The sequence below is a fragment of the Augochlora pura genome, chromosome 4, assembly GCF_028453695.1.
Source record: "Augochlora pura isolate Apur16 chromosome 4, APUR_v2.2.1, whole genome shotgun sequence".
NCBI classification, from domain to species: domain Eukaryota; kingdom Metazoa; phylum Arthropoda; class Insecta; order Hymenoptera; family Halictidae; genus Augochlora; species Augochlora pura.
This window is the reverse complement of record NC_135775.1, coordinates 9,827,552-9,841,365: the sequence shown is the minus strand read 5'-3', so window position 1 is coordinate 9,841,365 and position 13,814 is coordinate 9,827,552. Positions and strand designations below refer to the sequence as shown.

Genomic DNA, 13,814 nt, shown 5'->3' with positions numbered 1-13,814 from the left:
AGAAAATATTTTACGATTTCGCTTCTCTATATTAGATTGCAAGCTTTCTTATAAATTCACAGTTTTATTAGTTAGTCTGTAAAAATAAGAATAAGTAACCTGTGATCTTTGTGCAAGACCACGAAGACGAAGGAATTTCTGAATATCATTACACAATTTTCCACTTATTAAATTATTTTACGCAATTTCTGTTAGCAAAGATTAATTTAACAAATTTGTAGTCTACTTAAAGATTCACAGCCTATTACATTGCAAAGGTTTGTTTCTAACTTAATGCAGTCTATTAATTATTTTTAAGACTTCTCTCCTTGAAAGAACCACTTCCTCGCACTACTGTTTTCTAAACTTAGCATCCGAGGTTCGAAACCCGTAGAAGCACCGGAACAGCGATAACCGCTAAAGACATCGTGCCGCTAGTGACCAAACCGGCCCTTTTCGAAAATACCCCGAGTCGTTCGGGCCTGTCGATCCCCGATTTCGTAGAAGACGTCGGGAGCTCGCGTCTTGCACATCGGTGTCGAAGCCTCAATGACGCCGTTGGTTTGGTGATCCTCTACTATCTTCATGCTTAATTGCGAAGCGATGTTAGCCGGGAAAGTTCTGGCTCGGGAATTCCATCTCGATCCGCGCGGCCTTTTTCTTCGTCACCACCATTACGGTCCACAGGCCCGTTCTAATTCGGAACTGCTTAATTCCTCGTCTTGAGCCCGCTTTAAATACGCGCGAAAAGATTTATGGCTGACAAGGCATTCACGCGCGTCCTCGAGTCCGCGATCATCGAACAGGATTCTTCTTTTTCTGCTGCCGCTTCTTCTTCTTCTTCTTCGTCTTCGTCTTCGTCTTCTTCGTCTTCCTCTCGGTTTGGAATTTTTGGTCCTCGTTTTGGTTACCCAATGTTTGCACAAGGCGGAGTAAGTTCGACGACCTGGTCTCTCCTGATAGTGCTTCGCGTTCTTTTTATTCAGTGCACGGTATTCTTATTGCGGGGCAAAATTTGTCCCGCGATTTCGCGCGGTTGACGCCACCGTTCGATCACCGTGGCGCCCCCCACTTCGGAAACCGGTTGCGTCGGGGTTGCTTTTTATTATGTGCTCGTAAACAGTGCCAAAGTACTTGGACCCTGAAACAAACTGCGTCCCACAACCCACGGCGCCTATCCGAGCGGCGTCGATGCCCTGCGGACAAGTTTGCAAACAGAATGCGGCATATCTCGTCCGACTGGCGAAGATTAAATTTAGGGATGCAGTAACGAGACGGAATCGCTGAGAAAAGTTCCGATGGCAGACAGCGATACTTAAATAAAAAGCAACATATGTTTCCCTTGTATCTTGAATTTCTTAGGGTGCAGTCCACTTTTAAAGCGAAAGTTTCTTAAAAATTAAAAATATGTGTCGGTTGTAAAGAATCTACTGCAGGTCCGATTCCGAAAACTTAGATATCTTTCATTATTAAAATTATACAAAATTGTAGATATTGGTAGAAACATTCGATTTTCTTGTCTAGTTTATGGAAATTGGTATCGTACAAAAATTAATTCAACTTGTTACCTATAGCGTTAAAGTTTATCAAATAATTTAGACATAAACTGTAGAACAATGAGTAGTATCAAACGGTCAAGCACAGATCTTGAAAACTATTGGAAGTTTCATCATTTCACGGGGTATGAAATCTTCAAATTTTGATTTACGAACCAGGAAGAATGTTCCAAAAAACCATTTTCCGAAAAATTAGTCTCTTCAATGAATATCCTTCATACAGAAAAGAAGAAAGATTTTGTAAAAAGTAAGGAAAGATTTTCGAGGGTGGTCGATATGAATAGGTCGTCACGTGTCGTAATCACAGTAATGGTTACATAAGAACCACCCTTGGTGAGTTATTGACCATTAAGGAATTCACGTAGCCGTTCGAAGGCGCACCGTGTACGGATAACTCAACTCAGGGCCAGTGGCCCCCTACAAGGTCGTGTATTCACGCGGCGATCGTTGTAGTACTCGTGCATACAATATCTTCGATTAGGCCGGTCGACACGATCTTCGGGCTTGATTGCAAGGCGGCGGCGACGTTATCGATCGTCTTCGGGAACCACGGCATAAAATTCACTCCACGGACGTTCCGTGCGTACAATGTTCGGACATAAATATCCGTTGCTTAGACTCGATTGTAATCTTTCTTGTAACAATCTCCATTTTTTGTTGTTTTAATTAATTCAGGAGGCGTCCGATTTCTACGCGCCACGCCGTCGCTCGCGAGGCCTGGACCGTTCTGGAGCTTCGATCCAACCGATTTTTACCGCCTCGCTGCGGTTTTTTTCGTGCCGACTTATTTCGTCTTTCTTTCGCGCCGTATACGAACGGAATCCTTTTATTGGATTCTTGGCCAACAGGTTTCCTTTCGATACTTGTCCTCGGTATCCTTTCTCTCCGCAGAAAGAAATGAGTCGGGATTACTTGTAAAGATCGCATCATTATTACTATTACACGTTGCGGATCGAGTTTCAAACGGTTCGGAATGCTGATAGAATTCGTGGGATGAGGTTCCGGTCGTGTTAGACTCGTAGAATTTCAGATAAGTACGCGTAGAATTTTCTCCCTTTTTCGGAGCTTGGAATGTTTCCGAGAAGACTTCGTTTCTGGATCATAGACGTGTTTATACGATCCTGCGGGTTCCAAGAATAATGAAGAAAATTGAAGAGTTCATGGTATATGGTAAAGATTCAGAATTTCGAGGATTTTGAAGGTTCTAACGTTCTCGAGAATATTAAAGCTCTTTGACGTATCAAGGATTTCAAGGATTTTCAGGATGCTTGAGTGAACGAAAGACGCTGGGATCTCAGGGAATGATGGGATTTCAAGGATATCTGGGATACTGGAAGTTTCAGTGATCCTAAGGATAGCAGAACTATTGGAGATAACCGATCAAAGGTAAAATGAAACTTGAAGGATTCTAAGGAGTAGGGAGATCTTAAGGATTTGAAGTATAATCTAAGAAATGTAAAGATATCGGTTAAAAAACCTACAGAAATTTCGATCCTAAAAATTTATGGAAATTATTGCGATATTTACGATCATGTACGTCCATAGAGATCTAATGATCTCGGTGGTCAAAATATCTTGGGGATTTCAAGAATTCTAAAGATTCTAGAGATACCAATCTAGAAGAATATTCCTTCTAATTACAAGGAATACACCTTTAACGTGAAAGTATCGGGAATTCAAATGAGAACAAAAATCTTAGAGTTAAAGCTTCTAGATAGCGAAGATCGTGGAGGTTTAAAGGACCTCAAGGATTCAGTGACTTGAAAGACTTTCAACAACTATGATCTTTCACGAAGATCAAACAGGCTTCAGAAGGCTCTTTCTTTTGCTAACAATAACAAGACAACAATTTATAAAACGTACTAATATAATATTTATTGTTTGCAATAAACAGCGTAATATAATATCACCTCTGGCACAATCTCACGATGGCAAGACAACGCGAAAACGGTACATATATTCGGTATTCTCACATCACTTATCTGTTTCTTCCGCAACATCTATTCGGGCTTGATGGCTTCTCTAACAAAACAGCGTACACTGCGTTCTGGACCTGTTTTGCACAGTGTACCTCCGCTAACATACGGCCGACATTCCCAACGAAATGTAAAGGCGAGGAAGCCTGTGGGCTACGTTCCGCATCGTCGTTCACGTTTAAGTACGATATCGGCGACAGTCGCGGTACGATCACGAGAAGATCCTCTCTGTATCGCGACAAGCGAACTTTCGGTGACGTTTCTCGAACTATATAACGCGAGATCGAACAAGCTGACGAACGAAAGAGAAAGAACACGAGAACAGCGTCTTCATTTCTCTCTCGTCTGACCTGTTCCCGTCGAGTTCCATTGATCACCGGTGTCATCGCGCGGTTCCGATCTTCTCTTGATCCTAACGCGGCTCTCAGCCATAATGTATCATTAATTAATAATATTAATAAACGTAAGGATAATAAGGGCTCAATACGATAGCAATAAAAATCGTTCGCGAGCCGAACGCGAGCTCTCTGCGCGTTGCTATGGCGGCTGACGAATATTTGGGCGTTTCGGGGCAGGGTAGGGGTGTGGGGGTTGCTATTATTTACGGAAAAAATGTCATGGAGCAACGCTAACAATCTTCGTAAACTGTAATCATTCTCTCTGCACTTTCGATTCTCTCTCTCTCTCTCTCTCTCTCGCACTCAGACATGCTTCTGTTTTCCATTCATTCTGTCATACTCTCTTCCTCGCTTCATCCTTTCTTACTCTCGCATTCTCGCACCACGAAGACACGCATCCCTTGTATAAAAATAATAATAATAATAATATTAATAATAATAACTATTATATATACGTAATTACGTAGATCTAATCAATAGAATCAATAATATTAATAATATCAAACTATATGCTGTCTTGCAATAGATGTAACAAAATATAGTACTCATAATATGCATTTTACAAGCGTATTTTGATCCTTGCTTTGATATCGGTGTATTCGCGGCGCGACGTGCGTTCGTGTTTTATGTATACATAACATATAGATCCATATATTTCTATTTCTATATAATCATGTGTTGTGAAAGATAAAAACGAGTGTCGTGATCGTGATGTTCTCTAGTTCGATCCTAAACGCGTGTAACTACCGTAATTTCTTTTATCGATGACGGTGGATGGTCTGTGTCTCCATGCGCATGTGTATGTATGTACGTATGTATGCGGGGATATGCGAGCGCAGCCTATTAAAAAATTACGCGACGAGAGTGGCAAGTCGCTCGCTTTCACTAGTGGCACGTTAAATTCTCCTTCGTTTTACGCGAGAAACAAAACAATATAATCGTAGGGTCTCATTTTTCTACCTCGCCGCTGCTTCGGCGGTCATCGACGATCTTCCGCGACATCGAGATTCGGTTTCTGCCATAATCAAGATAAACCCGGGACACTCGTAGCTCGTTTCCAGAGCTTGAACCCTCTGGAGCACTATGAACGACGGATGCGCCTTCGACGAGAAGAATAAAACAATTTTCATTCGAATTCACAGGAAAAATTGACCAAGCTTTAATATTTTCAAGTACCATTTTTACACATGAAATTCCAAATGTTCCTGCTTCGTCCCCAGAGGGTTCAAGTCGCGAATTTTATCCACATATATGTACAAGGTAAACATATAAATATAAATAAATAAATATATATATGTACATATGAATATATATGTACATATATATCTATATATTTATATATATTTATATATATATTCGAAATTTATAATTTAAACGAAGACGCTCGCTAAAGCTTCATCTCTCGAAGTGACTTAACAAGATGGGACAAATTAAATTTTACATTAGCGGAAGCACTGACCCGCGAAGGGTTCGTCGTTCAAGGTCGACTACGGGTACCAATATGGCGTAGCTACCTAAACCTAAAGACCTAATCGTTGACAATCGACTTCTGTCGATGATTTTCGCGTTCGCGCCTGGTCGTCGGAACGATCGACGTTATTTTGTTATCCGTTCATGGTAATTACGTATCTGAGAGTAATACTTGGTGTCTTTGTATAATATCAAAGGATGCTGGGATGCCACAGAATGTGGAATGATAGCGAAGTTACTCTACTAGTGGCAAGTGCGCGATGTCCTCGGCCAGTGGCATAAATTAGGCGGACAATTCAAAATGGAGATTCCGCGGACGAGCCCGGAACGGTTCGGAGCGATCGCTCCTGAAATCCTGAGGACGAAAAAATATATGACACTATATGCGGACTTGCTTTACTTGGTATACCTATATGTATGTGTCTGTGTATGCGCCTGCGTGCGTGCGTGCGTGTGTGTACGTGTGCGAGCGTTAACACTACGAATAATGCTCGATGGCACCGGTCTATCTCGTAATGGCGGCAGAGAATTCGAGAGAACGCTTACTACAAAACAGTTCTGCGCGCGCGCGCAAGTCACGGCACAAACTAAGAACGCTTTTACTCTCATGCTGAACGCGTAAACAGAAATTTAAACTCTATAGCGACGATACAATAATAATAGAGCGGTGATCTCTTCATATACAATTTTATACGTCATACGTATGCTTAACGCGTAACGGGGTACAGGGTAGGGGCAGGGGTGGGGGATCCTTAAATCAATTTTGATTGATTTACAATATAGCCATCGCGTATCAACGACGACGCCGTTTCTCTCTCTCTCTCTCTCTCTCTCCCTCTCTCTCTCTCTTTATCTCTCTTTCTCTTTCATTCTTCCTCTTCCTAAGCTAACAACCATCGATATAAATTGTTCACAAGTGAAAACAAACAATATAGAACATAACGAGTCGCCTCGGCTGGAGAACGCAGGCTCCGCCACCTTGGGTGACGTATAGGTCGTCGTAATAGTCGCGCGAACGTGCGAGCCGTGATAAAATTTACAAATTTCGAGTTCAATATTCTCGGGAACAATAATAACAAACAATCTATTAGCTGGCTCACATGTTCGCGGACTCTGAGACGAGCCGATTACAGCCCCGGGCGACCACTATCAACTAACAATCATCTGACTCCTTAAACCGTAACATCAGTCCCTTCGGTAGGCCCCGGAAGAGCAGCCCAGTCCGCCTTCTTTTATTTTACTTCTTCTTCTGCTTCTTCTTCTGCTTCTTCTTCTGAATCGTCGTCATCTTCTTCCCCTTCTTCTTCATCAGTACAGATTTCTCATGGTCCTACAGTTCGTGTTGCTCTTGGTCCGTTCACACCGATTCCTTTGGAACCGAGCACTGATGGCGACCATTTCTTCGGCTTGCTCTCAACCCAGGTCCCTGAAAAGCTCTCTGTTCACATTGCACCGTGTCGGCGATCCTTCGACTCGCCGACTGTTGCTGCTCTCTGTCCCTCAGACTTATTTACACCGAGTTACAAGCGCGAGCTAGCGTTACAAGCTGGCACACACATGCTCTCCCCTGCGTTTCTTTCACGTGTTGCCGGTATCGTGAACGTGCGCGTGCCCGTGCGCCGAATTTGTTAGAGGTGAGTGGGCTATGTGAGTCGGTGACGAAGGTAGCTCGATCAGGGTGACGTCGTAGCCCGGTGCTGACGGCGGGTCGCCAGGGTCGCCAGGGTCACCCGGCGACCCAGGATTCGGGTTGCGCTCGTTGCTCGGATCCGAGTTCACTCGAGAATGGCTGACCTCCAGCAGGAACAGGTCCTCGTCCACGTAATATCGGATCATGTCGTCGTCAATTTTCGCTGTAATTCTGAAACACGCGGGATAGGGTGGTTAGATTGTGCTGCAGGTCCTGATTTCAGGCGGTTGCTACCCTGCTCCAAGCTTTTCTGGGGCTGAGTTTGACGTTAAGAGCCGGTTCGCACCAGCGATTTCTAATCTGTCTTGTTAGCCGACGTTCCCCTGTGTTCCTCGTTTCACGATTGCCTTTTCCGATTAGGTAGCTCGTTGTTGAGCCTGTTCGAAGGAATCGCTGGTGCGAAGTCGGCGTAACAGAGAGCTCGAGAATAACATTAGTCTGTCGTGTGTGGTTTTCGTGTCGTGGGACTGGGATCTTGGACAGATTTTAAGCAGAGTTTGTTGTGATCTTCGATAGGTCGACAGACTTGAATGCGCGGTGAGAGGCTCTTCGGTTAGAGTGTGAAGGAAGAAGGAGTCCTGTTATTTGTATCATTTGATAGTGGTAATCGTGGTCTTGTATGTACATTACCGGCTCAAAGTGTGAACAGGCTCTATGATTGATGAGAGTGGCGGTTTTCGAGAAATCTTTTCGTAACGTATCCGTGTCCACTGTCATTGATCATGTTACCCGGTTGTACACTACTAGATAAGAGCGTGTACACAAGTAAGTAAGGAGAGACCAGTTTGTGTGCAGCTTGAAAAGGTTAAGGAACGCATGTAGTGAATTCTGGAGCTTCCGAATAATTTATAACTGGCAGATAAAATCGTTTGCTTATTGGGTTGTAACCTGAAGCAGTTCAACGTCAACCTTCTTCGATTCGATTAGATATACTTGAAACGAAACTAAACAGTGTGGTTTACTATTTGCATAAAAATCATATGAAATGAAATGGATCTCTATTTAAAAGCGATCGCATAAACGAAATATGTAACGAAATATTTATGATCAGTTGTAGATAGACACTCATTCGAGAAAAAGTTGAGATTCTTCTGAAAGACCTTTCCTTATACGACGAACGAAGAACATCAATTTCAAGTTCCGAACACGCTGTCACAGGTTACAGCCTAATAGCTCATAAACTTCAGTCAAAGTCACCAAAATTAGAACATCCTTAGTATCAGAATGACTCGGGGCGCCGGTCCGCGACAACATGGCGGCACAAATCTGTCGACTCTATCGTACGGTACAGTAACGCTACCGAATCGATCTAGATCTCTATCCGGTCAAATACAGAAAGTGAAAACACAAAGAGCAAAACAAACAACGAAACACGCGTACAATCTTAGGTGAACTGGATGCGTGATGCGTCCGAGAGGAAGATACGATGCAGTACACGTGCAGGGAAGAGTGCAAGCGGGTCGTGCGACAGGAACGAGGCATGCAATCGAATATATACGCGAGTAGAATGTCTCATTCCATCAGTTTTTGTTAATACCGAATCGCGTATACGATTAGTGGGGTAGCAAAGTTAATGTCCTATGGGAGACATTCCGCTCGTGACCGAGGAAGAGGAAGTAGAAGAAGAAGAAGAAGAAACAGAGCAGTGGAGATTAGTGGATTAGTAAACAAGACAGTAGAACCGAATGTGTGCCCATGCTGGTGAAATGGCGGACTGTCGAGGAAATCGGTTAAGGGCAGCGATGATCGTAGAGATCGGCGACACCAAGACGGAAAATTGAAACATGTGCGATTAGAGGTCGAAGAGACAGAGAGAGAGAGAGAGAGAGAGAGAGAGAGAGAGAGAGAGAGAGAAAAAGAGAGAGAGAGAGAGAGGCGTGTGTTTGTGGTTCGCAGAGCGAGAGAGGGACAGACTACCAAACTAGCCAGAGAGAAGTCAGGCAATGTCACCGTTATGGCATGCACTACGTGGGCGGTGCATGCAAGTAAAGATGACACTCTACTAAACTTACCCCTTTGTGTTTTTGCGATAGAGGTTATTAATACTCGAGGATGCAATTTTGTACTTTGACTCAATCTGTAAAATAGAAAAAAGTAGAACATTAGAATTTTGACAGTGGTTGCGGACCATCAGTTTTGGGGAGAGGTCTGCTCAGTGCCCGGGACGGTGCCGGTTACGCGTGTCACAGAGAGACGTTGGGGTGGGATGGAAGAGAGGCTCGACAATATAAAATGGAAAGTCGAAAAAAAGGGGGGCAGGGAGAAACACTCGAGAGAATCCGGAAAACACTTCGGAGATCAAACATGAAGGGAAATGAAGTTGCACGGGAGACTGACAGAGACAGAAAGACAGAGAGGAAGACACGGTGAATGAGAATCGTTTCTATCCATTCCTTTCCACTTTTTTCTTCTGGCACTGGATCCGTGAGAAATTACAACGTTGCGACGCTTGTTGCGTTTGCGACGCACCTCTATCGTCGAAACCCAGCAAACGTCGCCTCGCACATAGGTGATCCCATGTGTCGAGGGTGTTTGTCGGGCGGGTGGATGTTAATCGATCGCGCGCGAGGCCGGAGCCGCCGCGCGCTGGATCTCGTATTAATTGCGAGAGGATTTTTGGCGGTGAGATATGCATGCGCGTTAATATTAATAAACCAGCGTTTATGGAACGGTGCAAACAAGTATATTTGATTAATGGGTAGTTGGTGGCTGTGTCCCTCGCATGCATGGCAAATACTTGAGAATGGCCGTGTCGCCTGTAGAGCCCGTGTTACTCTCGCGCATCACTCATTAGTCATATTGGCCGCGGTGTACGTTCCCGTCGAATCCAGGCTTATGCAGTACACGCCGACCGGCGGAACCAACGTGATTAATTGTCCGCGTCGAGATAATTGCGAGTTAACGTCGTGCTGCGCGTCGACGCGGGGCCGCCGCGTGTGTCTCGCTTTCTAGCGGGGACTTGTTGCCGTGCGCGGGTTTCGAAACGCGCCTTTCGGTATAAATAGACGACCGAATACACACGTTTTCAAACTCAACCGAGCTTAACCGCGGCTCCGCTTACGCAACACGAAATATCGCGATCGACTTTTTCATCGTTTAACGATTTCACCGTATCGACGCTCGGAAACGGAGCTTCACGCAAGTGTTGACCCGCGATCGAGGGTTGCAAGACAGTAGACTCATAGAGAAACGGGACCCGAGTAAACTGTATTTGAAAAAGCCATTGCGTTATCTGAAAACTCTTTTCTTTTTCGTATGACATTGTTCGTTCTTATGTGCCGATACATTCGTTTCGATCTTGTCGATTTGAATTTTATAGATGTTTTAGCAGACATCAATTTTATCGAAATCGTGGAAACCATCACAAGATTTACATATTATACAGTCTTATAGATGATACGTGAACGATAATATACAGGCAACTTAGAAATGATTATTCGTTTCATTTTTATTACTTTTCAACAGAATGACGAAACGGAACGAGCTTTCAGGACAAACCAATACTTTGTTCGTTCTAGGTGGATCAATAAAGGCTTGTGAAATTTCTATAGATTTGTTTGTTACCCTCGATTGCGACGACTTGCACGTTTCATTCGGTCTATTTGGTGCTATTGATGAAATGCGGACATATCTGGTCCGGTCGAATGGGAGAAAAAAACTTGCTTCCCTAAAGATCATTCTTTAACGAACTTCGATGTAAAGGCAAATAATTTATCAATTGTCGTCAATGCGGTGAAGGATTCGAGTCAATTGACTTTATGAAAGGTTATTGTATAACTTTGAAGTCACACAAAGTTTTCTTATTAGACTGCGTATTTTTATGCATTTAAGTAAAACTATTAGAAAACGTGTACTTTATCAAGCCTCAACAATATCTTTATTTCATTTACACAAGGACTTTTTCGCCAAAAGAAAGAATAATTGTCTATTCTTGATTGTTACGCAATATAAACATAGAAATTAGCAAAACGATTCGGTTTTATTCCACACGAAGAACCTTATTTCAAATTGAAGGCCTCGTTCAAGACAAAAAGATTTATCCCTACGATTCTACCGTACTCCGTTTTATTCTGCCAAAAAGATTCCTTATCTTTTAAACAGATTTAGTTCACACTTAAAGAAAGCAAGTCAACAATTCTTCCTCCGATTCGACTGCAACCAGCTGCACCTGCTAACACCTAAGAGTCTACGTGTCCGCAAGCGTACTCGTTTGGTCGCGAAAGAAAAGAATCCGTAGTGTCTCTTACAGCGTTCAAAAGTCCCTGCACTGTCGGCGGCGTGACGTGCAGCGGCGTGTACACATCCTCGGACTCCTGGCGAACGTAGAGCATCACTCTTTCCTCGGCGTCTGCCGGTCGAAGATGGGGCGGTTGTTGTTGCAGATGCAGCCGGTTCCCGACGCCGGAGACCACGGTGCCCGTGAGACCAGCCTGTTGCACGCCTTGCAGCACCGAGCCTTGCAGCTCCTGGACCTGCATCAGCAACGAGTCCTTCTTGTCGTGCAGGCTAGTCAGATTGTCGGGCGGGAAGTGGTTGTGGAACTTGAGGGCCGGCAGGCTCGGTCTGCCGCAGGCAGGGTAAGGGCTGCTGCCCCCGGTCTTCAATCCTCCGCCCTCGCCATTACTCAGAGACGAGGTGTCTGTATCGCCACCGCCCCCGCCGCCACCTCCGTAGAAGCCCGACAACTCCATCGTCGAGAACTGTCGTGGAACAAGAAACAGAATATATGTCCTCTATCTTTGCCACTTCTTGTTAAAGGACAATTGAGATGCAAGATGAAGGCTACAGATTCGAGACATCATGCTTTCGTTTTCGAGTAAAGGAACACCGATTACACCGACAGTCACAAATAATGTCCAATCTGATGCAACCCATTCGCTACTATTCTGGATTCATGGGAAATGACATCTGTCACGATGGTCAGTGTATCGTAGCTTATTTCAAAAGACTGCTTCGTAGAAAGTCAAGCTGAAGGAGGCTTTGCTCGCTCTTGAAGATCAGAGAATTGTTGTTGGAGTATTGTATTGATATAATTTTACTGGGTAACTCGTTCCCCGGGTGAGCTATGGTTGTTATGCCGATATAGGAGTTGCGATTAGTGGAGAGTTCTGGCGGTGTTGAGAGCAGAGGATTGTGATGAAAACTACAGTCGACTTTTCATTTTCGTCGTGACGTCGGAAAGCAGACACGAGCCTTTTGCCGGTTCAAGAACCCGCTTCTCAGGGAATTAACATGCTCACGGTTTACTCGAGGTGTCGTCTGTTTGCAAAAGTAACTGCGAGCGTTTGTAAATGTGTCAAGGTTTCAACAATTTGAGAAGCGTAAAATAAACTTTTTGAGCTATCCGCGTGTACAAAGAGTATGCATTACGTCGGTGGGAGTAATATTTACGTGTATCGTGTGTTTGATCTTCAAGTACTACTTTTCAGCGAAGTTAGAACCATACGGATTAAGCTGTTCGCAACCCACTAGTTTCCCACCAATCTAACAATGTCCTGCATTTTGTCTCCATCCAACCAGAAGTCTCGATTTGTACCTTGTCGATGGTGTGCTCAGCAGGCGGCGAAAACAGGACAGGTGGTTTGTGGAGATCCACCATCGAGTAGAATTCACTGCGCTCCGTGACGGAATGATACAACTCGTCAAGCTTTTTCCTGCCGGTCGCCGTCATCTTCCTTTTTGCTGCCCTCCTCTCTTCGTCACGGGTCTTTCTTTCGGCTCCCTGTTAAACATCCATGAATTATATTTCCTGCCATCAATTTCCACCCTGAACTATGTCCGCGAACACACAACAAAGTATCAACAAACGTGTCCTTAAGACCTTCTATAAAAAAGACAAGCAATATAACGCTTGCCACGAGAATTAGCTGCGCTCGAAATTTTAGATAACACTGTCAAACAATCACGAAAGTCGTTCGCTCCTTTCGATGAATACTAAGAGCATCCAGTGGTATAGTACAATGACTTGTTGCCACATTGTAAATTAAAACTTAACAGTACTGTAAAAGGAACTCGAATGGAGCAGAATTTTAACTTGAAACAAAATCCATGGTGTTTGACTCCGAGTTGTAAATTACAAACAAATGTTAATTACCTTATCGCAGAAGACTTTGATCTGACAGTAGCCGCGGTGCGACGGTGGCGTGTACGAATGAGCGTGCGGCGGCGGTTCTTCGTACGTGTCTACCTGAATGTGCAAGGGCAGGCCCTTCACTCCCTTCTGACTGGAGAAATCGGTGCTGAGACATTGCACCGCCACGTTAATCTGTAACGAGACGGAGACATCGGGATGAGCTCACGAATTTATCTTCTCCGGTTAATAACAATCGCATGAATAAGCAGTCTGCCATTAAGGCCTCCGACAGATCGTTCTATGCAAATGGAATCTCAGTAATGAACGGACGAAGGACTCTCATACCTTCGCCGAGGATTCGAGTGGGTTCCAATAAACGGCAATCGCATTGTGTGCGACTTCCTCTATGCAGCCCACCAGTCCCACGCTGTTCTTCGTGTCTGCAATGGTACAGATTATTGTTAAACGCAAATTGCCTCGCGAACAACTAATAAAAGTCATCCACCCGTTTCTCTTTCATTCCTTTGCGTTCAAACTTAATCAAGCCTAACGAATCCTCGAAGTACTATTTTCATAATTCGTTTCAATTTTATTTCGACATATAATCTGTCCAACGAAACGAGCATGCACATTTGAACGGGTTAGAATTACAGTGGCATAGGTTACATTCTC

General features: G+C 44.1%; 1 protein-coding gene across 3 annotated transcripts in view; it reads right to left on the bottom strand.

Moving 5' to 3' along the window:
* Nucleotides 1–3,413: 3,413 nt before the first annotated feature.
* Grh (grainy head) overlaps nucleotides 3,414–13,814 on the bottom strand; it is a 180,406-nt gene continuing 170,005 nt past the window's right edge. For 2 of the 3 annotated variants that reach the window (XM_078178519.1, XM_078178520.1), the window contains 6 exons: nucleotides 13,488–13,582; nucleotides 13,164–13,334; nucleotides 12,606–12,791; nucleotides 11,317–11,769; nucleotides 9,082–9,146; nucleotides 3,414–7,240 (listed from right to left, as the gene is read on the bottom strand). In XM_078178519.1, coding sequence (XP_078034645.1) covers nucleotides 6,958–7,240; nucleotides 9,082–9,146; nucleotides 11,317–11,769; nucleotides 12,606–12,791; nucleotides 13,164–13,334; nucleotides 13,488–13,582 — 1,253 coding nt within the window. In that variant the 3' untranslated portion in view covers nucleotides 3,414–6,957. The remainder of the gene's footprint in view (nucleotides 7,241–9,081; nucleotides 9,147–11,316; nucleotides 11,770–12,605; nucleotides 12,792–13,163; nucleotides 13,335–13,487; nucleotides 13,583–13,814) is intronic. The other variant, XM_078178521.1, reaches the window with a different exon arrangement.